This window comes from Phycodurus eques, chromosome 2 (genome assembly GCF_024500275.1).
Source record: "Phycodurus eques isolate BA_2022a chromosome 2, UOR_Pequ_1.1, whole genome shotgun sequence".
NCBI lineage: Eukaryota > Metazoa > Chordata > Actinopteri > Syngnathiformes > Syngnathidae > Phycodurus > Phycodurus eques.
Window position 1 is genome coordinate 27,151,401 of NC_084526.1, and position 25,308 is coordinate 27,176,708.

General features: G+C 42.2%; 1 protein-coding gene across 3 annotated transcripts in view; it reads left to right on the plus strand.

Annotated features, from left to right (window-relative positions):
• The window catches only part of LOC133399064 (ephrin type-A receptor 6-like), a 79,722-nt gene extending 55,116 nt beyond the window's left edge, over positions 1-24,606 (plus strand). Inside the window, exons 9-21 of one of the 3 annotated variants that reach the window (XM_061670159.1) lie at positions 14,747-14,871; positions 15,155-15,317; positions 17,216-17,321; positions 18,074-18,144; positions 19,010-19,135; positions 21,558-21,743; positions 21,844-21,905; positions 21,999-22,214; positions 22,289-22,456; positions 22,522-22,715; positions 22,996-23,100; positions 23,531-23,680; positions 23,903-24,606. In XM_061670159.1, coding sequence (XP_061526143.1) covers positions 14,747-14,871; positions 15,155-15,317; positions 17,216-17,321; positions 18,074-18,144; positions 19,010-19,135; positions 21,558-21,743; positions 21,844-21,905; positions 21,999-22,214; positions 22,289-22,456; positions 22,522-22,715; positions 22,996-23,100; positions 23,531-23,680; positions 23,903-24,017 — 1,787 coding nt within the window. In that variant the 3' untranslated portion in view covers positions 24,018-24,606. The remainder of the gene's footprint in view (positions 1-14,746; positions 14,872-15,154; positions 15,318-17,215; positions 17,322-18,073; positions 18,145-19,009; positions 19,136-21,557; positions 21,744-21,843; positions 21,906-21,998; positions 22,215-22,288; positions 22,457-22,521; positions 22,716-22,995; positions 23,101-23,530; positions 23,681-23,902) is intronic. The other 2 variants (XM_061670160.1, XM_061670161.1) reach the window with 2 other exon arrangements.
• The last annotated feature ends 702 nt before the right edge of the window (positions 24,607-25,308 follow it).

A 25,308-nucleotide genomic window follows, 5' to 3' on the forward strand; every position in this document is an offset into this window, starting at 1 on the left:
TGATGGATCAGCATAAACTGTGGAAAAGATGGAGAGCTGATGAATAAATTATGAATGTTGCATACACAGTATATGGGATACATGTGCTTATACCTTCCTTTTGATTGTACAGAAAAGCAGAGCTGGGATAAACGTTAAGCCCGCCGTTAAGACACTTTGTTTGTCTTAACGTCAAAGTTAATCTTTGTCTAACTTCGTCTTGTTTGCAGTAATAGGCATCACTGGAATGAAACTATTGCAGTACCAAAGATTGCTATAGAACTTTATATCTGCTGTTGGTGGTTACAGAATAAGATGATAGAATATCACACAACCCCTGACATGAATAGAGAGTGGCTGGATCCAAGAGCAGTCGGAGGCAGATGTGAAAGGATGAATAGTTTATTGATGAAAGGTAATGGCGGTGGTCCTAGGTGGGTTAGCAGGCGCGGTGTGGACAGGTGGCAGGCAATGGTGAGGACAGGCGGCTGGCTTGGTGGCAGGAATTACGTGGATCAGGAACACGGGGGGGGAAACACACTGGAACAAGGAGACATAAGAGTGAAAAAGGGAACGAGGAATAGGGTGACTTACGGGAGGTAAATGGGCCGTGGTACCACTGAGAGTAACTGCAATACTTCGTGAGGATTTCCTGGAACAGGCAGGTTTATATACCGGCTACAATAATTGGCGGGGTGGAGACAGGCTTAAGCAACGAGACGTGGAAGGTTGGGTGAATTTTGCGATCACGGTCCGTGAGCTGTTTGTTGCATGCGGCGGACCGGGTCAATGCCGCACGGACCTCATTCCATACAGTCTGGATCCGTTGCTTTTGTTCCTTGACTGCGGGGACTGCCACTGCCCGCTCCTGCTCCTTGAACAATGGTGGTTGGTAACCATAGCAAGCCATGAATGGGGACATACTGGTAGTGGAACTGGTGAGGGAGTTGTGGGCGTACTCCATCCACAGGAGGAATGAGCTCCAGGAGGAGGGGTTGCATGGGGCTACACAACGGAGAGCTGATTCCAGGGATCGGTTAGCCCGCTCCGTCTGGCCGTTGGTCTGTGGATGATATCCCGATGACAAGCTGGCTGCTACGCCCACCGCTTTACAGAATTCCTTCCACACCAGGGATGAGAAATGAGGACCTCTGTCAGAGACAATATCGATGGGAATACTGTGGAGTCTAAAGACATGCTGGACAAGGAGGTCAGTAGTTTCAAAAGGCGGATGATAGCTTGGGGAGAGGTATGTAATGGACAGATTTGGAAAAACGATCAACAATGGTGAGAATGACAGAGTTACCTTCAGAAGGAGGTAGACCGGTAACGAAGTCGAGAGCAATATGGGACCAAGGGCAGCTAGGGATAGGCAATGGACGCAGCAGCCCAGCTGGGGGCAGGTGTGAAGACTTCCCTTGGGCACAGACGGAGCAGGCTTGGACGAACTCCCGGGTGTCTTGAACAAGGCTGGGCCACCAGAAATGCTGCCGGATGAACTTAATGGTGCGGGTGATTCCAGGATGACAGGTGAGTTTGGAGGTCTGAGCCCACTGAAGAACGTCAGCGCGTGCAGAATCTGGTACGAACAGGCGGTTTGGTTAGGGTGAGTTTTTTGGGCTTCCTTAACCACCAGTTTGATTTGCCAAGTGGCAGCACCAACGAAGCATGAGGAAGGAAGAATGGGTTCCGGTTTGTCAGGGCTGGTGGGGGGTGAGTAAAGTCGAGACAGGGCATCAGGTTTGCCTTTTTTGGATTCAGGACGGAAGGGGTGATTGAAATTAAACCTGCTCAAGAAGAGAGCCCAGCGAGCTTGTCGTGGGTTAAGGCGTTTGGCAGAACGGAGGTAAGCGAGATTCTTGTGGTCGGTCCAAATGATAAATGGTTGTTCAGTCCCTTCCAACCAGTGCCTTCACTCTTCCAAGGCCCATATAATGGCCAGTAGCTCTCGTTTGCCGACATCGTAGTTCCTCTCGGCAGGGGACAGACAACGGGAAAAAAAAGCACAGGGGTGCAGTTCCTGGGTCGTGGGGTCCCGCTACAAGAGGACAGCCCCTGCCCCCGTGTCCGAGGCGTCAACTTCGACCACGAACTGGAGGGATGGGTCGGGGTGGCAAAGAATGGGCGCACTGGTGAACAGGGTCTTGAGTTGGTGGAATGCTTGGGATGCTGTCGGGGTCCAACGAAAGAGGGAGGTGGTGGATGTGAGGCTAGTGAGAGAAATAGCGACCTTGCTGTAATCGCGGAAAAACCGACGGTACAAATTGGCGAAACCAAGGAAACGTTGTTGTTCTTTGTGGGTGGTGGCAGTGGGCCAGTTAACGACTGCTTGGATCTTGGCAGGGTCGGGTTGTAGTTGACCTTTGGAGATGACATAGCCCAGGAGGTGTACAGAGGAGAGTTGGAATTCACACTTTTCAGGTTTAACATTTAGCCGGTTTTCAAGGAGACGCTGAATGACTTGGCGTACATGGAGGCGGTGTTCTTCGGGGGAGCGGGAGAAAATGAGGATGTCATCAAGGTATACAAATACGAACCGGTTGAGCATGTCATGGAGGACGTCAGTAATAAATGTCTGGAAAACTGCAGGGGCGTGGGTTAAACCAAATGGCATGACCAGATACTCGAAGTGTCCGATAGGGGTATTGAAGGCGGTCTTCCATTCGTCCCCCTCTCAGATACGGATGAGGTGGTAGGCGTTCCGTAGATCCAATTTGGTGAATACCTGGGCGTCACAGAGGGGTTCAAATGAGGGGTCGATGAGGGGAAGCCGAGATTTATTCATCACGGTGATATCATTGAGACCACGGAAGTCAATACATGGGCGGAGAGTGGTGTTTTTCTTTGCAACAAAAAAGAAGCCGGCCCCAACTGGAGAAGAGGAAGTTTGAATGATCCAGTTCTGTGACCTTGTCCGGAGACGGAAGCAGTTGGAGAGGAATTTGGAGCTGGTGAATTATGGCTTCATGAATGAAATTGTCATCGGCACCGGAATCAATCAGGGCAGTGATGGGGGTGTTAAGAGCCAAAACAATAATGCAAGCGGGAAAGGTCATGCGAGAAGGAGAGCTTGTGGGGATGGAGGTTTGGCTCACCATGACGCTCTCAGGTTGCGGTGAGCCTGGTCTTTTGGCCGGAGGGGACATGTGGAAATAAAGTGACCGGTTTGACCACAGTAGATACACAGCTGCTGGGCGATACGACGCTGACGCTCCTGTGGATCTAACTGTGTCTTAGCAACTTGCATGGGCTCTTCAGTGGCTACGGGGAGTGACGGAAAGGCAGTGACTGTGCGGGAGGCGGGTGTGAAGCTGACGCCGCAGAGCTTGGAGTGTGAGAGTTTTTCGCGAGCGAACCCCCCTCTCTTGTGTACGCTCTCGCAGTCTGTTATCCAGACGGATGGAAAGGCCGATAAGATCCTCGAGAGAGGAGGGCTCGTCGGACTGCTAGCTCATCCTTGAGCTGCTCGGAAAGACCATTGTAAAAAATCCCCCGAAGTGCTGCGTCATCCCACCCACATTCACCCGCCAATATCCGGAACTCTACGGAATATTCCGCTGCAGAATTAGCGCCCTACGTGAATGTGAGGAGACGACGGGTGGCTTCTTTGCCCTGAACGGCATAGTCGAACACTTGACGAAGTTCAACGGAAAAGGAATTGAATGAGTGGAGTCCCGGGGAGGAGTTTAGCCATAAGGAAGTGGACCATTTAGCAGCTTTGCCGCGGAGGAGGTTAGTGACATACGCTACTTTGGATTGTTCGGTGGGATAACTATATGGTTGAAGGTTGAAAACGAGTGAGCAATTGAGTAGAAACTGGCTACATGCACCTAGGTCCCTGGAGTAGGGCTCGGGCGGCAGAACATGAGGTTCTTTATACAAGGGATGGTGGCGCTTACGCTGCGGGCTCGGAAGGCATACTTACAGGTGGAGGGTTAGCTAGCATCGTCAAAGAAAGGAGGGATACCTGTTGTGTGAGGGAGTGTAGGGATTCCGTGAGTTCTTGGAGAGTCTTTTCTTGTTTTCCTATGTGGGCTCCTTGAGAGTGAGTACGTTCATCAGTGCCTCCGGAGTTGCTGGGTCCATAATGGCCGAAGTATTCTGACACGAATAGAGTGGCTGGATCCAAGAGCAGTCGGAGGCAGATGTGAATGGATGAATAGTTTATTGATGAAAGGTAATGTCGGTGGTCCTAGGTGGGTTGGCAGGCGGCGGTGTGGACAGGCGGCTGGCAGTGGTACCACTGAAAGTAACTGCAATACCTCGGCAAGGATTTCCTGGAACAGGCAGGTTTATATACCGGTAGTGATAAGGCTGATTGGTGATAGGTGCTGAAAACAGAAAAGGGAGGGGAGGGAGAGAGAGAAGGCAAAGCGCCCTCCCGGCTACAATAATGGAACTGCAGGCAGTATATTACAACCCCAATTCCAATGTAGTTGGGACATTGTGTTAAACATAACTAAAAACATAATACAATAATTTTCAAATCATGTTCAACCTATATTATATTTAATACACGACAAAGACAAGATATTTAATGTTCAAACTGATAAACATTATTGTTTTTAGCAAATAATCATTAACTTGGAATTTTATGGCTGCAACACGTTCCAAAAAAGCAAAACAAAGTTAATTTAAGACCATTTATTGTGGATACATTTGCCTTAGTTTATTTCATTTTTTTTTAAATAATTGTTTTAAAGTGATATTGTGAAATGTGTGAATTTGCACATTTATTTTTTCTACCTAATTGATGTTTATGCGCTTTTAAAAAAAATAAATAAAGTAGAAGGTACTCATCAGTTACTCAGTACTCAAGTGAATACTTACTCATACTCAAGTAATTATTTAGAGGACTACATTTTCCTTATATAACCCCAATTCCAATGTATTAAACATAAATAAAAACAGAATACAATGATTTTCAAATCATTCTGTACACACCTCTGGACAATTTAGAATCTTCAATTAATTTGGGTAGCATGTTTTTAGAGTGTACAGGAAAACTGTATTATCTGCTGCAACCCCACATTACTGAAGTGCTAAACACAAGATGTTTTGGAACCAAATTAAAACGAGCTCAAAGAGCATGAACCTTGGCCCAAGAAATGTTCGTAATAATAATAGAGTGGGTTTCATCATACGACCGCAATTGAGAACTATGTTCACCTTTTTGTGACTTTAACACTGACCCTCTTTCCAGCAAAAACAAAATCTGAAATGATGATAACCGACCTTAACGAAAATTGTAGAATGATTTATCAAAAATGCCTTGTCACCACTAAGTTCTTGTTTTTACCATTAAATATCTCAGAAAGTGTTACTGCATATTTTTATCAGCTTTATGAATGTACCTAGAGTCTTGAATATGCCCTTTTAAGATGAAGCAACATATTTCTAAGTTTGTATTTTACCAAGCTGAAATGTTCTGCTTTTGGGTTGTCATCATATGGAAACCAGATGTCAGGTATGTGTGTCACAAACCATCCTAAAGCCACAAGACTGACAGGAGGAAGTTGGGATGCAAAATAATCTCTGGTGAGGAGAAGCAGCCTGGGGGGGATGTTCCCATTAGGGTGCAGAGAAAGGATTAACTTGTCAAACTGCCTCTACTCAATTGACATACTGTAAACACACACACACACACAGACACACAGACACAAGCGCGTGCATACACGCACACACGCATATACACACATACACATGTTCAGGTATTGACACTTTTTGTGCTCACCACCTACTTACTCTCTTGCATGTGTAGACAGCAACCCACCTGCTTTCCTTATTCATTATGAAATTGTAAATCCAATGAAAATTGTTTCATTCCATAATTGAGAATTAGGGAAGTGATTTTCAGTTCAACCAAGAGAAATGAATAAGAAAATGAGAGAAGAGAGAGTTAAAGTATAATTGATATTTAAATCTGACAGTAGGATGAAGTGGATCACGTCGTCTTATGAATTAAGTGCTTCTAGTCCAGTGTGAAGGACACTCTCTCTCATGAAGCTTGACACTGGAATGAAAGCAGATGGCTACAGAAATCTTCATGAGGGACAAACTTTGGTGGGACAAAGTAGGTAGGACATATCTGTAGTTGAGACGGGGCAAAGGGAAGTCAGAGAACAGTTTGAATGGCCTCACATGGTTGGCAGAGAGGCTAGCCTGTAAAGCTATGGTTTGAAGAAATGAAAGTACAGTAAAGAGATGGGAAGATGGGAGGAAACTGAGTTCCACAGACAGAGAGATGATCTGTTGCTATGGTTCAATTTTAGTATGGTAGTTGTTTAATTATCTGCAACTCAATAAATAATGCACGTGTAACATTAAAAATTCTAATAAATCTCAGTTTAGAGAGTGATGTGATATAAATTCTTTGGGCACTTGGAAATTCAACTGTAGACTGTTATTTATGGATTTATTTATTTTTTCCTCAAGGGGTAATTCAGGTTTTACTGTTCTGCATAGTATTGTTGCACAGTACATAGAGAACAAGACCACACATATGCAGACATGTGGGGAGGGTTGTCAACATGAGAACTGAGGTTGGGGGTTTGTCAAACGTGACCCTTCAGTTCCCAAGTCTCATGAATTAGGTACTGCCATCCCATAAATTCCAGACTTTGATTTTACTGTGGCGGCACGGTGGTGATGGGTTAAAGCGTCTGCCTCACAGTTCTGAGGACTGGGGTTCAACCCCGGCCCCGCCTGTGTGGAGTTTGCATGATCTCCCCGTGCCTGTGTGGGTTTTCTCCGGGCACTCCGGTTTCCTCCCACATCCCAAAAACATGCATGGTAGGTTAATTGAAGTCTCTAAATCGCTCCTAGGTGTGAATGTAAGTGCGAATGGTTGTTTGTTTATGTGTGCCCTGCGATTGGCTGGAAACCAATTCAGGGTGTACCCCGCGACCCTTGTGAGGATAAGCGGCTCAGAATATGGATGGATGGATGATATTACTGTCTCTTAATGAAACTTGCTGAGGCTAATTTTAACACTCAGGAAAGTTACAAATATCCTTGCCGGATAAAACATTAAGACTGGGCTACTTAAGGTGCCACAGAGGCAAGTTAGACCTGGTGTTGGTATTTCTTGGATCAGTGCACCCAAGTGAATCTAAAAGAGGGAAGTCTGTGCTGTTGGGGGCGTGGTCACAGCCTACTTCAATCCTGTCCAATCAAAGCGACTCCTCTCATTCCCTTTAATTTGGCGTATCTCTGTCAGACAGTGGAGACAGACTACACAACATTTATTTCGATACCACCGTATTCCGTCTTTTCCGATCATTGGGCTTTATCTTGTCAGATCAAACACTGTTGAGGAGGTGTGACCAGAAAACGTGTCATCTTTCACTGCAATCGGATACAACCATTACAACAAGTTACTGTCAAATGATAAATCACTGCGACAATGTTGGGGAGAAAAAAGAACAAAAAGAGGAAAAAAACGTGCAGTGTCATCGGGTCCTCGTGCGTGACGTTTTGGGCTATCAATTCAAGTATTGCTTAAGGTATGTTCACATACTTTTAATACAATACGGCTCACAAGCGGGGAACAAAACGTCATTTAGCCGAGCAAACTAGTGCGAGCACTAACGTTGGTACGTTAACATCCCGACGTTCTGTCAACTCCTGCTCTAAAGCTTCGGTAAACATTGGTTTGTGAGCGTGAATAAATGTTGACAATGGCGACCAAGTATGTTGACAACGGCAGGCACAGGAGGCAATACGCCGTTCACAATACGCTCCTGGAAGGATTCTTCCGGGATCCTTCGCAGCTCTGTCGTCACGACCATTTTGATGTCGTTACCTACAAATGAATGTGGTTTCATGTTTGGTTGTGGTCGGAGGGGCCGTGGGAGCAGAATCACAGCCACCCTTCTGTCAGACTGCCCCAGGACAGCTGTGGCTACACAAGTAGCTTACTGCAACCAGGTGTGACTGTGGAGTGAATGAATAATGTGTGCAATCGTAAAATGTCTTTGAGTGTCTCGAAAAGCGCTATATAAGTGTAATGCATTATTATTATTATCATTGTCATACATGTCTTCAGAACCCGTACCCTTGATGAAGCTTTTGAGCTTGGGGAAAAAAAGGGGGGAAAAGATCACACAGCGCCACATCGAGTGAGTGGGGAGGTTGCTCTAGCATGGCAATGTTCATCTCAGCCAGGTACTGTCAGATGCTCAGAGCATTGTGAGGAGGCACTTTGTAACTTGTAGTTCGGGTTTGAAATATATATTTTGGGACACCAGTTCTGCAACCTTTCTGACACACCACGTCAATGATTATGTGACAGACCGAATTTGTGTCTCATTCCATTTCCTGTCTTGATTGTCTAGGGCCACCCTTTCAGTACAAAATCACTGTGACTGGTACCCCAATGAAGGGGGCCAGTAACTTTGGTACTCCACGAGAGTTGAGTAAACTGAAACGAAAAGAGTTGTAAAGAGTAAAAAAAAAAAAAAAAAAAAGAATAAAAGAATAAAAGACAGATCAATTACAGTTTGACAAGTGTTTCTGAGTCGAGAGGGGTGATGTGTCTGATCTGGCTTTGTATGTGGTCAGCAGTCTAAAAATGTGGACATATCCTATGTAGTTTCTTCAAGCAGCCTCATGAGCTGGACGCACTGAGTGACGGCAACAAGGAAAGAAAAAATAAGTGACCATTTGCATATATTGACGCTTTATCATTCAAGCCTGGTTGAAAGATGGTTTGGTTTGGTTTCTTTTTGATTTCTTTGTTTATTAGGTTGATGGTTTTCGTTGATACGCTAACACTTCTCAATGCATCAGTGAAAGGCGAGAGTGCAGGACAATCACTTGAACGCATTCAACAGTGAACTGCACTCTGCCCTAAATATACTGGCGTTATTGCTCAGCAAAGCGTTATTCAAGCAATATTCAACCCTCAAATTTCACTGCACTGCAAAGAGGCACAAAGGAGCAAAGATGACAAAACAATAGCTTCGTGTACGTTGTATGTGTTAAGACAAATAACTTCAGTATGTCGAATAAAAATGAGTCAGTCTTTGCCAAGAGTAGTTATTATATTAAAAATTGCACACCTCATTTATTCTGGGAAGCAGAATAAATGGAAAAATTAGATGAATACAAAAATTCATCCATCCATTTTCTGATCCACTTATCCTCACTCGGGTCGCAGGCGTGCTGGAGCCTATCCCAGCTGTCATCGGGCAGGAGGCGGGGTACACCCTGAACTGGTTGCCAGCCAATCGCAGGGCACATACAAACAGACAACCATTCGCACTCACAGTCACACCTATGGGCAATTTAGAGTCTCCAATTTATGCATGTTTTTGGGATCTGGGAGGAAACCGGAGTGCCCGGAGAAAACCCACGCAGGCAAGGGGAGAACATGCAAACTCCACACAGTCGGGGCCGGGGATTGAACCCGGGTCCTTAGAACTGTGAGGCTGACGCTCTAACCAGTCGTCCACCGTGCCGCCACAAAAATTCATATTACAGTATATTTATTTTATAAATGGGGCACAATAGTGTAATGTAAAAGAATATGTTGCCTCCACTGCACCTGCCCACCTGTGTTCAGAGCCCCCAAGACACATGCTTTTCCCAGTTGGGAACAAGGCCATACATGTGCAATCTAATGTCATGTTAAATGTGGCCAAAATTTCAACTAATGAGGTCATGTCTTTTGCTTTGTTTTTTCTTCTCAGTGTAATGTGTTGTCCTTATTTGGGGAATTTTCTTGCATTTACTCTTTGCTTTCTTCCTGTTCTCTGGTGGGCTCGCTTCTGTTTTCATCGACCTTCCTTTGGGAATAAGGCCGACATCTATTTATATGCTCAGATGCTGCAGCGATCCAACCCCATGAGACATCTTCACAGCTCTCCCAGCTCCTGCCTTCTCTTCTTCTTCGCTTTCTACCTCATGTCCTTTCCATATACTGTAATTAATATCTCTGACTATGCTACTATTGTATTTAACGATAAATACTATTGTATTTATCGTTAAATCAATTTACATCTCTTTACTAAATTTGTTTTTCAGTTCTTACAGATATTCTGCTGTTTTTTTCTATCTGTGATTGCTTTAATGTCGACAAATATGTGCTCATCAATAAAGGAGCTTGTGCTTTATTATGTTGTTTTTTTCCAGCATATTTCCACGTTATGGCAGCAATATGAAGGGTAAAGTGAGGACAAATGTCACAATATTAACAAATCTTCTTCTTTTCCTTTCGGCTTGTCCCTTTAGGGGTCGCCACAGCGCATCATCCTTTTCCGTGTAAGCCCATCTCCTGCATCCTCCTCTCGAACACCAACTGCCCTCATGTCTTCCCTCACGACATCCATCAACCTTCTCTTTGGTCTTCCTCTAGCACTCTTGCTTGGCAGCTCCATCCTCATCATCCTTCTACCAATATACTCACTATTTCTCCTCTGGACGTGACCAAACCATCGAAGTCTGCTCTCTCTAACTTTGTCTCCAAAACATCGAACCTCGGCTTTCCCTCTGATGAGCTCATTTCTAATTTTATCCAACCTGGTCTCTCCGAGAGCGAACCTCAACATCTTCATTTCCGCCACCTCCAGCTCTGCTTCCTGTTGTCTCTTCAGAGCCACTGCCTCTAATCTGTACATCACGGCTGGCCTCACCACTGTTTTATAAACTTTGCCCTTCATCCTAGCAGAAACTCTTCTGTCACATAACACACCTGACACCTTCCTCCACCCATTCCAACCTGCTTGGACCCGCTTCTTCACTTCCTGACCACACTCACCATTGCTCTGGACAATTGACCCCAAGTATTTAAAGTCCTCCACCCTTGCTATCTCTTATCCCTGTCGCCTCACTGTTCCCCCACCACCCCTCTCATTCATGCACATATATTCTGTCTTACTTCGGCTAATCTTCATTCCTCTGCTTTCCAGTGCATGCCTCCATCTTTCTAACTGTTCCTCCACCTGCTCCCGGCTTTCACTGCAGATCACAATCTCATCTGCAAACATCATGGTCCACGGGGATTCCTGTCTAACCTCATCTGTCAGCCTATCCATCACCACTGCAAACAGGAAGGGGCTCAGGGCTGATCCCTGATGCAGTCCCACCTCCACCTTAAATTCGTCTGTCACACCTACAGCGCACCTCACCGCAGCTCACCGCACCTCACCGCTGCCCTTGTACATGTCCTTTATTATTCTAACATACTTCTCTGCCACTCCAGACTTCCGCATGCAGTACCACAGTTCCTCTCTGGGTACTCTGTCATTGGCTTTCTCTAGATCTACAAAGACACAATGTAGCTCCCTCTGACCTTCTCTGTACTTTTCCATCGACATCCTCAAGGCAAATAATGCATCTGTGGTACTCTTTCTAGGCATGAAAACATACTGTTGCTCGTAAATACTCACTTCTGTCCTGAGTCTAGCCTCCACTACTCTCTCCCACAACTTCATTGTGTGGCTCATCAACTTTATTCCTCTATAGTTCCCACAGCTCTGCACATCACCCTTGTTCTTAAAAATGGGCACCAGCACACTTTTCCTCCATTCCTCAGGCATCAGAGCTAAAAAATAAATAAAAAAAAAAACTTCATAGTTAAAAGTCTAGTGATATGTATGCATGGTGATGCATCCATAATAGTTCCCTTCAATGTGAGATCCCCTCCAGTAATGTGGAGCTCGGCAGGGATTCTCCTCCACCAAGCGGTGTGAGATGTGCATTTTTAGTTACCCAGTCGCACTGAAAATCATTGCAGTTGCTTATTTTAGCATAACTGTGATTGTTGATGCGCCTGCTGAGAGGGTTCCAAATCATATCTCACATCTTAATTGTTGTGTTGTATGTACTAGTATAGTGGTAATTTGTATTTTGTTCGATAACAATATTAACTGAAAAATATGCATGTCGTGATCGGCTAAATTATTCTGATAAGTATGCATGCATATTCTCCCTGTGCTTGTGTATTTCCTTCGAAATTGCCCATAGGTGTGAATGGTTTCCTGTTGCTATGTTTTTAGCCAGCTTACAGTCCACCTCTCACCCTTTGTCAGCCCCCTTGTGACCTTGCAGAGCCTAAGCAGCATAGCAAAAGGATGGACATCTCTGTAAAAGCAATATAAACAATTATCTCTTGCCAGGTCTTGTAGGCTCTCCTCACTATTCCGTTGTGCCTCATGTTTGCCTACAGCAGGCTGTGCGGTTTTCAAAGAAGAAATGATCACCTACACCTTGCCCTGCATCAAATTGATCAACAGTGAACTCTGTTCTAATTAGCAACTGACTGAAATAAAGGAACATCATTTAGTGTTGCAGCTTCAGCAGCTACTGTATATCCCTCAGGATGGGTATACATTTGAAAAAAGGATAACAGAGAGATTTTGACTCAATCAAGTTAAATGTTGTCTTTTCCTGTTTAAAAAGATCAAAATATGAGATGAATGTAAATAAATTATATTGTCTTATTATTATGGATAATACAGCATGCATTTATTTTCATTTGAAAATGCTCTGATCACACAATTTTACACATGATATCAAAATTATACATATATTTTAGACTGCTGCATTCCTGCTGGAGAGACAAGAAAACTTCTCTACTGACAAAAAAATAAATAAAGAACTGTCATCATTAAATTTGATTTGCAAAATTTGTGTTGGCGACATAACCAGATAACAGTTTATACTTGTTTATACTTATACTGTTTTTGTTCATAGTGTTCATTTAGTTTTGATGATGTGTAAGCTATTAATACCTGTAGCAGTCGACTCAATTAAGATACTGTATGTCTCTATTAAGGCGGCACGACTGGTTAGAGCGTCTGCCTCACAGTTCTGAGGACCGGGGTTTAATCCTGCATGCATTTTCTCCCCATGCCTGCGTGGGTTTTTTCTGGGCACTCCGGTATCCTTCCACATCCCAAAAAACATGCATAGTAGGTTAATTGAAGTCTCTAAATTGCCCTTAGGTGTGAATGTTAGTGCGTATGGTTGTTTGTTTATATGTGCCCTGTGATTGGCTGGCAACCAGTTCAGGGTGTACCGCGCCTCCTACCCGATGATAGCTGGGATAGGCTCCGGCACTCCCGCGACCCTTGCGAGGATAAGCGGCTCATAAACTGGATGGATGGATGGATGTCTCCGTTAACCACCTTCCACTACGCATGACAGGAGGGTTGTGTGTTTCCAAGAAAACCAGAGGTCGGCAAATGTACAATCAGGCCTTACAATGCTTAAAGGAAACATCTTGGTTTTTGTAAATGACCCATTTTGACATGAATGAGTTTCAACCGACTGTTATATCTATCAGTTAGGTGATTATAAATGAAAGAAAGCTTTTTTGTCATATGTACTGAATACCAATAATTTATGCGCTAGAAAGTAGATGTTGGACAAACCTTACACGAACACACTGTATTTTTCCACCTTGGGCATGAGTTTTACAGCAGTCAGCATTAAACTTCTACATTGCATGCTCACCGTCTCCCTGCTCGATTTTGCTTAAAAATAGCTGCAGTGGTGGAGCTGCTGAACTGTGAAGTGTCGGGTTGAGTTGCTGCTAGAAAATCTTGGTTTCATGACAAGATGTGAAGTATCGTCTTCACCCCACTGCCTGCGACTTACTGTGATGCATCACCTCTCTGAAGTGCTGATTTCTGGCTTTTGGCCTTTTGCGTCTTCTAGGACGGTCATCTCCATCTGCAGATGATGATGACCGTTTGGAGATGTCACAACTTCACAAGGCTTGAATTTGTATTCAAGTAAAAACTGCACAGCTTGCTTAGCAGTTATAGGAACCAGGACACAACAGCACCTGAATACATTGGTTCTGTTCTTTTGTTTCCTACCAATGTTGAGCAAAATGAATTTGAGAGATATATTCAAATACATTTACATGTGGTATGAAAATAAATTATGAATACAAAATATGCTTCTATCAACAAAATACTTGTGACCACATACAGTATTTTTGAGAGCGTCACATTGGCAAGACTGCACATGGATCTTTTAGTTTGCTTCTATTGAGTAAGAGTTTTTTTTTTTAATAATTGATGGTAAATATTTTGCTCTCTCTGAGATATTTTTGCATCATCTGACATCTTACATCTAAAAAAATCAACACAAAGAGTTAATGTCAATGACAGTCGCAATAGGTGTACTGTAAGTAGCAAAGTATAACATGCCTAATGTAGATCATGCATTACACTTTAAATTCTAATATTATTTAACATTGTGTGAATCCACAAAGTCATCCCATTTGTTTTCTTCGTCTTGTGAGTGAGGGTTTATATTATGTACTGTATGTGCCAGCGGCACTGTTTTCAAGGTATTTGTGTGTGTGTGTTTGTTTTCGATTTGTGAAACCCTATCTCATGATGTCTGAAGATGCATCAGAAATTGTGTTTTGAAGACACCTCTCTGAAACACTAGAGAGTCCACTTCAATCAATGAATAATATCTGATGTGTGCTTCTTAGGACATGTTTGCAGACTACAGTCGATCTCTTTTCTTTAGGTGTGTCTTTTTGTCAATATGGTCTATATGGACTTATGTTTTATATATACCAAATCGGTGTATATCAAATACATAATATTCACATGTGAGATATCTTCATTCAAGTAAACTGGTCAACCGATTGATTTAATTTAAAAGTAAGTCTGATTGTTAAAGTGCTGGATGTAGAGTGATGGGTACTCATCGTAAAGAACATTATGATGAAAATAGTCATTTAAAGTTCACCTGTTAGCTTTGGGAGTTGTGTCATCTCGGTGGTCCCATGTGTCCTCAGGTCCTGCTCTGGTGGGTGTCATCAAGAAGGACTGGTCCTCTGATAACAGCATTGCCCTCTCCTGGACCGAAGAGGAACATCCGCCCTTAGACATTATGGACTATGAAGTCAAATACTATGAGAAGGTGACTCAATAATCTACTGCTTACTTTAAAAGATTCAGTGGTATTAACAGGTAAATTCAATAAACTGCCCTCGATTGAAACAAAAAAAGATGTCCAACTAATTGTTGGGCAGTTTCTGGATAGTTTAATTTGTGTTGTCTGCTGTTTTTGTAGTTACAATACTAATACTAATAATAATTTTCATAATAATAATTTGCAATGTGTATATCGAAACCTTGATATAGGTTCATCTGCTGGCCTTCCGTTATCTGCATTAGTTTTTTCGCTCCTCTTTTTTTTTTAGGAACAGGAGCAGCTGAGCTACTCGTCAACACGGACTAAGAATCCTAGTGTGGTGGTAACAGGCCTCAGACCCTCAACTGTCTACGTCTTCCATGTGCGTGCTCGAACAACCGCTGGCTACACAGCATACAGCTCAAACTTTGAGTTCTCGACTGTAGCTGAAGGTATGATCAACAATCATTTCCTGTAAAGTCACAAAGGACAATTTATGTTAATTGTTTCATATGGATCAGTGAAATTCATCAGTCCTTCTTCAAGCATTAACCCTTTCTTTAGAATTATTATACGCTAGATACTCACTTCATGCTGGGCAGCTGTACTGAAATAGTTTTCATGCCTACAGTGCATACGGAAAGTATTCAGACCCAATTACATTTTTGCTAAAATCATTTAAGTTCATTTCTCCCCTCATTAATGTACACATAGCACCACATATTGACAGAAAAAAATGGGATTGTTGAAATTTTTGCAGATTTATTAAAAAAGAAAAACTGAAATATCGCACAGCCATAAGTATTCAGACCCTTTGCTGTGACACTCATATATTTAACTCGGGTGCTGTCCATTTCTTCTGATCATCCTTGAGATGGTTCTACACCTGCTGAGAGTCTAGCTGTGTTTGATTATACTGATTGGACGTAATTAGAAAAGCCACACACCTGTCTATATAAGATCTTACAGCTCACAGTGCATGTCAGAGGAATTGAGAATCATGAGGTCAAAGGAACTGCCTGAAGAGCTCAGAGACAGAATTGTGGTAAGGCACATATCTGGCCAAGGTTACAAAAGCATTTCTGCTGCACTTAAGGTTCCTAACAGCACAGTAGCATCCATAATCCTTTAATGGAAGACGTTTGGGACGACCAGAACCCTTCCTAGAGCTGGCCGTTCGGCCAAACTGAGCAATCGGGGGAGAAGAGCCTTGGTGAGCGAGGTAAAGAAGAACCCAAAGATCACTGTGGCTGAACTCCAGAGATGTTGTCGGGAGATGGGAAAAAGTTCTATAAAGTCAACCATCACTGCAGCCCTCCACCAGCCGGGGCTTTATGGCAGAGTGGCCTGACGGAAGCCTCTCCTCAGTGCAAGACACATGAAAGGAGTTTGCTAAAAAACACCTGAAGGACTCCAAGATGGTGAGAAATAAGACTCTCTGGTCTGATGAGACCAAGATAGAACTTTTTGGCCTTAATTCTAAAGCGGTATGTGTGGAGAACACCAGGCACTGCTCATCACCTGTCCAATACAGTCCCAACAGTGAAGCATTTCCAACAAGGAAATGACCCTAAGCACACAAGTAAAATGACAAAGGAGTGGCATCAGAACAACTCTGTGACTGTTCTTGAATGGTCCAGCCAGAGCCCTAGACTTTTGGCTGTATTAGCTCAAAAGGGTGCTTCTACTAAGTACTGAGCAAAGGGTCTGAATACTTATGGCTGTGTGATATTTCAGTTTTTCTTTGTGAATAAATCAGCAAAAATGTCAACAATTCCGCTTTTTGTGGCAATTTGGGGTTCTATGTGTACATTAATGAGGGAAAAAATTAAACATTTTTAGCAAATGGCTGCAATATAACAAAGTGAAAAATGTAAGCGGGTCTGAATACTTTCCATACTCACTGTATATAATGTCCTCCTGCTTCTAAAGCTGAACTATCCAATGATGTGAAACTTCCTTCGGGATACACTGAACATTTCCATTCATATATTAACACTACTAGCCACAACATTATGTACACCTCCAATATGTAGTGAAAGCCGATAGAAAGTGTGTACAAATAATAGTATGGACAGGTTTGATTGGCATGATCAGCGATGTATTAATTTTTCTTGCTTTATTATTGGGGTTGTTGTTTTTTATGGGTCTAGCACTGCAGTGCATTAATTCCTAATATCTGTTGCAATCATGTAACTAAATTCGGTACTGGTAACCAAAATACTATAAAACTTATAATGTGAAAAAATACTGAATGTAAAAAGTAACACTAGATGTAATGGTTGAATTGCTAGGTCTCTGACTGTGTCAGTCACAGTAACCGCCCTCTTTTTTTCTTCTTTTTATTCAGATCCTGATGTCGCTGATCAGGGTCAAGTGTTGGTTGTTGTCACGGCGTCAGTTGGTGCCTTCTCACTATTGGTCATCCTTACCCTCTTATTCCTCATAACTGGACGGTGAGGCACTTCAGGCCACTTAACTGCATGCGTGCACACATTTGTACGCACTACGAGGCACTACAAGTCTCCGAATGGAGTCTCTTTTACCACCAAGCAGGCACTCTTATTTTCCAAATGACTGAACACATTTTCTGCTTAATTACTCAGCATGTAATGCACCAACCAGCCTTTTGATCCATTCCATTAGCTCCCTCTGGTTAGCTCCGATTCTTGTTATCAGTGAGCCTGTGGTTCACTGAGTTTTTTCATTACCAGCAGTTCGTAGTAAACAATGAAAAATGACCAAGAAACAGTCAATCATTTTGTTAAACTTTAGCTGATTGGGGTGTGATCTGAGGTGACAGTTTTCTCAAATGTAACTCCCTGCAAAAATAGGAATTTAGAACTTGCTCCACTTAACAGTTGATTCAGTTTAAAATGAAATAGATATTAATTGAATCAAAATTGCTTGCGAAGAATCTGTCTTACTTGTGAGCTTTTTTTAATAACAATGCCAGGATCATTTTAAGTAATTCATGCTTTTAGCTCACTTCAGAGTGAAGAGTGTATGAATTATTCTAGCTTACGTGAACTTTTTTATGCCCTGGTTTTGGCTTTCCTCGGGCTTCCTCCTCAAGATTCCAAAAACATGCATGATATTGAACAAATGTGGCTTGATTTGACTCTACAACTTGATTTGTACTGGCAGAAATGAGTCACCATGCATTTAATATTCAATTCTTTAGTACTAAATGTGTTCACCCTCACAGGTGTCAGAGGTATATCAAAGCCAGGATGAAGTCACAGGAAAAGAGGAGGACACGTTTCCGTAGTGGCCATGGTAATGATCGGTTTTGTTTTATGTTGACTGTGTTATAGACATATATGGATTATTCTGTTTCAGTTGTTGTTGTTGTTTTTTTTTTCAGTTTTAGCAGTTTAGCTTTTCTTTCCATGTTTAAATCCACTTGATTTTCCTTTGGCTTCAATAATGTCTTCCAGAATAAAAGTTGGTTCTCGTGAAGGTTTAAATCTAAAATGTGAGTTTTGTCCTTTGCACCTCCTACAACCTCACCTCTTAAACTTGGAGTGAATAAAGATGGTTTCCTGTATGATGTGATGCTGTAATAGCATATAAAAGGGAATAATTGATTGCTGTAAAGTCCTTTTTTGCAGAAATTGTATCATATATTAGTTAGTTATGTTTGATGCCTTTGTAACGCTAACCCTTCAATTGGACTTCCATTTTATCATCTAGTTGGGTGACAGTAGGGGATTCATCAATAATGTGTTTAAAAAAAAAAAAGTTATAGCACAGAGTGTAGTCACCCTGGAGACACAGAGTTAACTGTAAACTGAAATCTAGGTTAGAAGAAGCCCTCAAATCCTTTCAGTTTGAACGGACGCTGCTATAAAGTTTGTCTTCTCCAGATGAAGTTTTCATACAACGCAGCATGTCCACAGCCTCTGCGGACGCTCAAGCCTGGCAGCCTCTATTGTTATTTTTTGCGTTCCTCAGAAGCATTTTTCAGCTTGATATTCTTGTCTGCACTTCTTGAATATAGCAGAAACATTCATATTCATATTACAAATATTAACAAGACAAATAAATCACACAGGTTTGCTTCGTTGAACAATGTTTCTGCCAGAGCTTCAAATTAATGTAGAAAATTAATGTTGACGTGTTGTGTTACTTCTCTTACCAGTTCCATTCTCTGGCATAAAGACTTATGTGGATCCGGACACGTACGAAGACCCCACTCAGGCTGTGGAGGAATTTGCTAAAGAGATAGACCCCTCATCTATATGCATCGACAGAGTGATTGGCACAGGTGAATGTAAATAATGTAGACCCATACTGGGGGTACTAAATAATCGACCAAGTACTGTATAATAATATGCCGGTATAGTATATAAATGACCCTTGTCTGGCCTAAGGCATATTGCAAAAAAAGGCCTGCAAAGTTTGCAAAAAAAGTGGAACAAATGGGGCTTTATAAGAAAAGTAGCATTTCAATGCTTGTGAAATTTCACCACCTACATTGTATGATATTTTTAAAAGAGAAAAGATACCAATTATGTTCATTATCAGAGCAAAGCATTTTCATTGATTCCTTTTTCTACAAACATCATCTGCTGGGAACAGTTTGCCAATCACATATTTTCTGTGGCTAATTGAAATGAATAAATCAACTTGCAGTAAAAAAAAAATACATTTATTAATATTGTCAAATTCCGCTTATCCGCAGGACTAATCGGGAGAAATGTCCTGACCGACTCTCCGTTTAAAGGGTTAATAGCCCATGTTGTATAGCAGGAGCTTTCTAAGCCAGTGTCGAGATGAATTCGCCTAGGTGTGCTAACTGCCTTTAGTTTTACAGAGCCAATCCGGTCTGCTCTCACTTATCATCCCTTGATGAGTAACCACACAGAGTAAAAGGACAATAATGTGAGCGCTCCGTTTTTACAGCAGCTCCATCTCTCATGAATCGTTTGCACTTGTTATTGACCTAGTAGATTTAACAATCCTTGTTAGGACCGTACGGATTTGTTTTTTTATTAAGCCGAAGTGATATCGATGAGTTACTTTTTGGGGATAGTATTACAACACAGTGAGATTAGTGTCATCGGCGTTCATTCACTTATAAGAGGTTGAGTGGTAAGTATGAGAGTACTCATATTTATAAGAATGACAAAGATAGAAAATGATTAAATCAAGGTTTTTAATATAGTGATTAACAAGAGATATAATGATAATAATATGACAGCAAGGGTATGTAATAGAGTAAATAATGATCATAATAACAAAAATGAAAAGAAATGGAAATAGTTAAAAATGTAAAATCATAAAACAAGTATATCCTTTTTGAGTGAGCTTTAAGGGGTGATCAATTAATAATAAGTTATTTTGGAAAATAAGAATCTCTAAACAGCTGACTAGCCCTTCTCCCTATTCGCGCAATGTCGATGCCGATCCTTATAATTACCTTATTACAATATTCCTTTAGTCTTACCCAATTAAGGAGGAAAATCCCAAAAAATAGAAAAGCCATCCAAGAGCCTGATTAATTCCTCCTGTCAGCCTGTCCCCGTCATTGCGAGAGAGAAGAACGTGCATCTCCCTACCCTTTGATTGATAAGAGAGCCCCGTCCGTTGGTGTGTAAGGCTTTTATAACCTCGGTTGGGCTCTGACCCCCCTTTCCTGGAATGTTCTGTGTTACGACGTTTCGTGTTACGACGTTTCGTGTTACGAGGCAGTTTGTCCTGTAGTAACCTTTCACTTCCCCTTCCCAGCGTGGCCTGAAGTGACCTTCAGCGTGGCCTGTAGTAACCTTGGACTTCCCCTTTCTAGCGTGGCCTGAAGTAACTTTCAGCGTGGCCTGTAGTAACCTTTATCTGCTCACTCAAATAGGTTTCCAGCGAATACATTCAGTTACAAGCACATTTTCATATGTCTTGAACTCAAACAATACATTCCATAACACCATGTTAATCGTAAAGCAATATGCAATAAATGGGTATATGTCATATGTCAAATAAATGTATTATACATTCATGTGAATTCAATTCTCTCATGCATTCAACAGGTTTGTTCTTGTCTTTTGTAGTACATCTTGTGCTGCGTCATCTGAGAGTGACAATTCTACACAGGTTACAGTCTTTGCACAAAAGCAGTTTCAAAGCATCTGTCTAATAGTAATACAAAAGTAGAAATAAGGTAAAACAGCCTTTCTAGGTTTGATGTATGCAGTATTAAATGATCTTGTATAGGAGAACATCAAAGAGAACATATACATCAAAAGTATTTTAAGGAAATAATATTAATTAGATTAGATTTAAAAGTTGTTGACTCTCTAATATGTGTATGTTTATTGTGATATGGATATTGGTAGTAAGGATATTGAGATATCATAAGTTTGAACTGGCGACTCTTAATCATGATCTAAATTTGGTTTGGCTACCTCTGGTGGTTGAACCAGGAATCGAACTGGGGCTGAGCTCACTGACATGCACCCAGCCACATAAGCCAATCACTATCTTTCACACCATCGCTTCACGTGGCTTGGCAACCTACTTGACAATATGCCACAAGTTACACACTTAAAAAATTTACTTTATCCATATAATGAGCTGCACAGTGAGCTAGTGTTTGGCGTGTCTGCCTCACAATGGTGACATCGTGGGTTTAAGTCTCAGCTCAGGCAATCCTGTGCATGACTACATATATTCATATAGAGTAACTACTCCGACAGGGGAGTTTGGAGAGGTCTGCAGTGGTCGTTTGCGCATACCTGGAAGGCTGGACATCGCTGTGGCAATAAAAACCCTGAAAGGCGGCTATATGGAGCATCAGAGGAGAGACTTTTTGCGTGAAGCCTCAATCATGGGACAGTTTGATAGCCCCAACATCATCAGACTGGAGGGAGTGGTCACCAAAAGTAAGCTGCTTCTGTGCGATTTGTGTTTGTAGATGTCTTGATAGCTATTTTTTTAGTTGGAATATTTCTTTTTACCTTCACACCGCACGTGTTTCCTCAGGCAGGCCTGTGATGATAGTGGTGGAGTATATGGCAAATGGAGCGCTTGACTCTTTCCTACGGGTTTGAATATATTGTCACATAATATATAGTGTACACTTCTTTCCACATCATTTTTATTTAAGTACCAATTAACCTTTCCATATTCCTCTCCAGACACGTGATGGTCAATTCACTGTGCTCCAGCTCGTCGGAATGATGCGCGGTGTTGCAGTGGGCATGGCCTACCTCTCAGACATGGGTTACGTTCACAGAGACCTGGCGGCTCGCAACATTCTGGTCGATGAAAACTTGGTGTGTAAGGTGTCTGACTTTGGCATGTCCAGAGTCATGGAAGAAGAGACAGAGGCAGCATACACTGCCACGGTGAACGTGAGTGTTTGATTAAGGTTACCTGCAGGTTTTGTAACTCTGCTCAAGTTCTGCATCCTTAAACGATTATTCAGTCTTACTTTTACCATCAGGGAGGAAAGATACCAATACGCTGGACAGCACCAGAGGCAATTGCTTATGGAAAGTTCTCCTCAGTCAGCGATGTCTGGAGTTTTGGCATTGTCATGTGGGAGGTGATGTCATATGGCGAGAGGCCATACTGGGAGATGTCCAATCAGGATGTAAGATATAGACATTAGAATGACAGCAGTTGTACCACGCCTCATTCTCTTTCCAATGTTCTCAGGTCATTTTATCAATGGAAGAGGGATATCGATTACCTGCTCCAACGGGCTGCCCTGTCACGCTGCACCAGCTGATGTTGCACTGCTGGCAGAAGGACCCGAGTCAGCGTCCACGATTCAACAATGTGGTCTGTTTCCTCGACAAACTCATCATCAACCCCAGTGGTCTCCTCACTCTCGTGAATGAGTCACACAAGTACGTATTAGCTCACACATACATTGGATGAGAGGAGCAAATCAATGGCTTGGCAGGTTTAACAATAACATACAGTCACATACCTAGACATTAAGTACATGCTCACAATCAATATGAGTGTAGAATTTATATGTGCCTTATGAAGGTAGCTAGCGGAGACAATAGGATTCTCATCAGAGACCACACCAGAGCTCCACAAAGGCAGAACGATCCGAAACGTGTCCTTCTTACTTATTGGATTGCGAAATCATGACAAGCAGGCCATACTGTTCCACTCCAGCCCTGTAGGTGCAGCACCATCTGCTGGATCTACTTGGTCACTGCACCACATGGCTCCAATGCAAAGGGACTGTAATGGCGAAAAGAGAAAAGCATTATTATCAGAGTAAGTACATATAGTCAACATTTATACCGGCCTTTTTTTTTTCTTACAATATCATGTGATAATATCAAACTTAAATAAAGAAAGGGGAAAGTGAACAAAGGGCAAATGGCTCTGCACCTATGCAGTATTTAGTTACGGTAATTTGTTAGTTCTCCGCCCAACACTAATTAATTAAAATCTCATGGCGGCCTTAAATCCGGCATACTGACAAACCCAAATGAAAACAAGAGGTAAAAATAGTATTTACTGTATTGTAAGGTACATAAAGGACACACGTTGGAATGTTTTTATGTACAGTAGATGTGTAATGTACATTTCACATGTATGCTTAAATGGGCCTCACCTCATGGGTGGGCCTCCGAAGGATAGTAATTACTGTATTCTTGCTTCTAATCCATCTGCTCGTTACCTTTCCTAAATCCTGTCTCAGTTTCCCTGATTCTCCTGATGACATCCCCGACTACCCTCTCTTCATCTCTATCGGAGACTGGCTTGATTCTATCAAAATGAGCCAATACAAAAACAACTTCATTGCAGCAGGATATACAACGCTGGATTCCATTTCAACAATGAGCATAGAGTGAGTGAGCCCTAATGTCTATCGTAGCATTTTCTGTTCATAGCGTTTGACTTGCCAATTGGATTTTTTTCCTTCACTATTACAGAAGAAGTGTTATTCGCCCAAAAAAGAAAGTATTATTCCAATGTTTCTGTTGCAAACTGAACAAAAAAAATATTAATCTCTCAAAGTGGGTTGTACTAGCTTCGAATGGTTCTTTCAAAACTGTGTTTTTCTCCTCAGTGACATCAGGAGAATTGGGATCTGTTTGATTGGCCACCAGAGGAGAATCATAAGCAGCATACAGTCTCTGCGACTGCAATTTCACCACATCCAACATACTGGCTTTCAAGTGTGAGGCCATCAAACAAAGTCAGACTGTGCGCATACATTTGATAAATTGCACACCAGACTGCAGGGTTTAGTAAGTGCCACACACTGCTGAAGAGAGAAATCTGGACCTTGACAATGTGGAGTCTGGTGAACATTTGTCACACGGTCATCATGTCATGGATCATTGTCAATGCGGCCACTCAACAACATCTGATAACCTCAGTCAGCTCTGGCGAAATGCGGTCTCATTAGCTCAGCAAATACAGTATTAGCATTCATTTGAATTTAAGACTTACAGTACTTTTCTCCTGCGTTGATCCAAGTGCCAGTCAATGCCTCTGCTCTTTCAAAGTGACAATCTCACGGTTTTGATTGACTCAAATCGGATACCTCAACACCAGAGATAATGTGGAGAGAACGTTTGGTAATGTATGCCACAGTATGTTATTTTGATTAAAAAATGTATTGGTAGTTTATTAAATATTTCACCAGGAATCGAAATTGACAAAATGGTAAACACAATCCTCTTTTTGAACTGAAGACGACCGAATGTCAAAAGATTTTATAGAAATGTGTTTTATCCTCATAGTATTACAATGTGTCTTGTACTGAAAGTCACGTGAAAGGTGTATGTTTCTTCCTTAATAAACAATTCTATTTTAATCCATTGTTTTCCCTCTCTGACTTCAAACACAGGCATATTTAGCGTATTATGACACACACAAACGCACGCACGCACGCACACACACACATGCGGTGACAACGGTATCCATGGATGCACAGACACACACAATAACCCTGACCTCTTAACTGTCACTTAAGAGACTGACACGTTTTCTGGACATGAAGAATTGTCATGTGAGTTTGTCAATTGGGTGCTTATGTGGTATCGACGAAGGGCATGGAGGGATGAGTTGTATGTCAGACACTATGTGCAAACAATTAGATTTATTGTTATGTTAATAGTTTGCTTTTGTTGATTTGACTACTTTACTCACAAAAAGTTAGGGATATTAATTTTTGGGGTGAGACTTCAGGATGAACCTATAATGCACCATAACCATGTGGGTGAACTTAATTTGACTACATTTTTGAAAGCACATTTCCAACTGTTCACTATTTCAGTACTTTTTGCACAACTCGCTGTTCTGAGTGCTTAACAGCAAAATTTACAACAGGTGTTTTTTTTGTTTTTTCCAATACAGTATCCCTATTTTGGGGGTGGGGGGGGGGGGGGGGGGGGGGGGGGGGGGGGGGGGGGGGGGGGGGGGGGGGGGGGGGGGAGTAGTGTACCTGTGCTATAAAAACTAAAACAT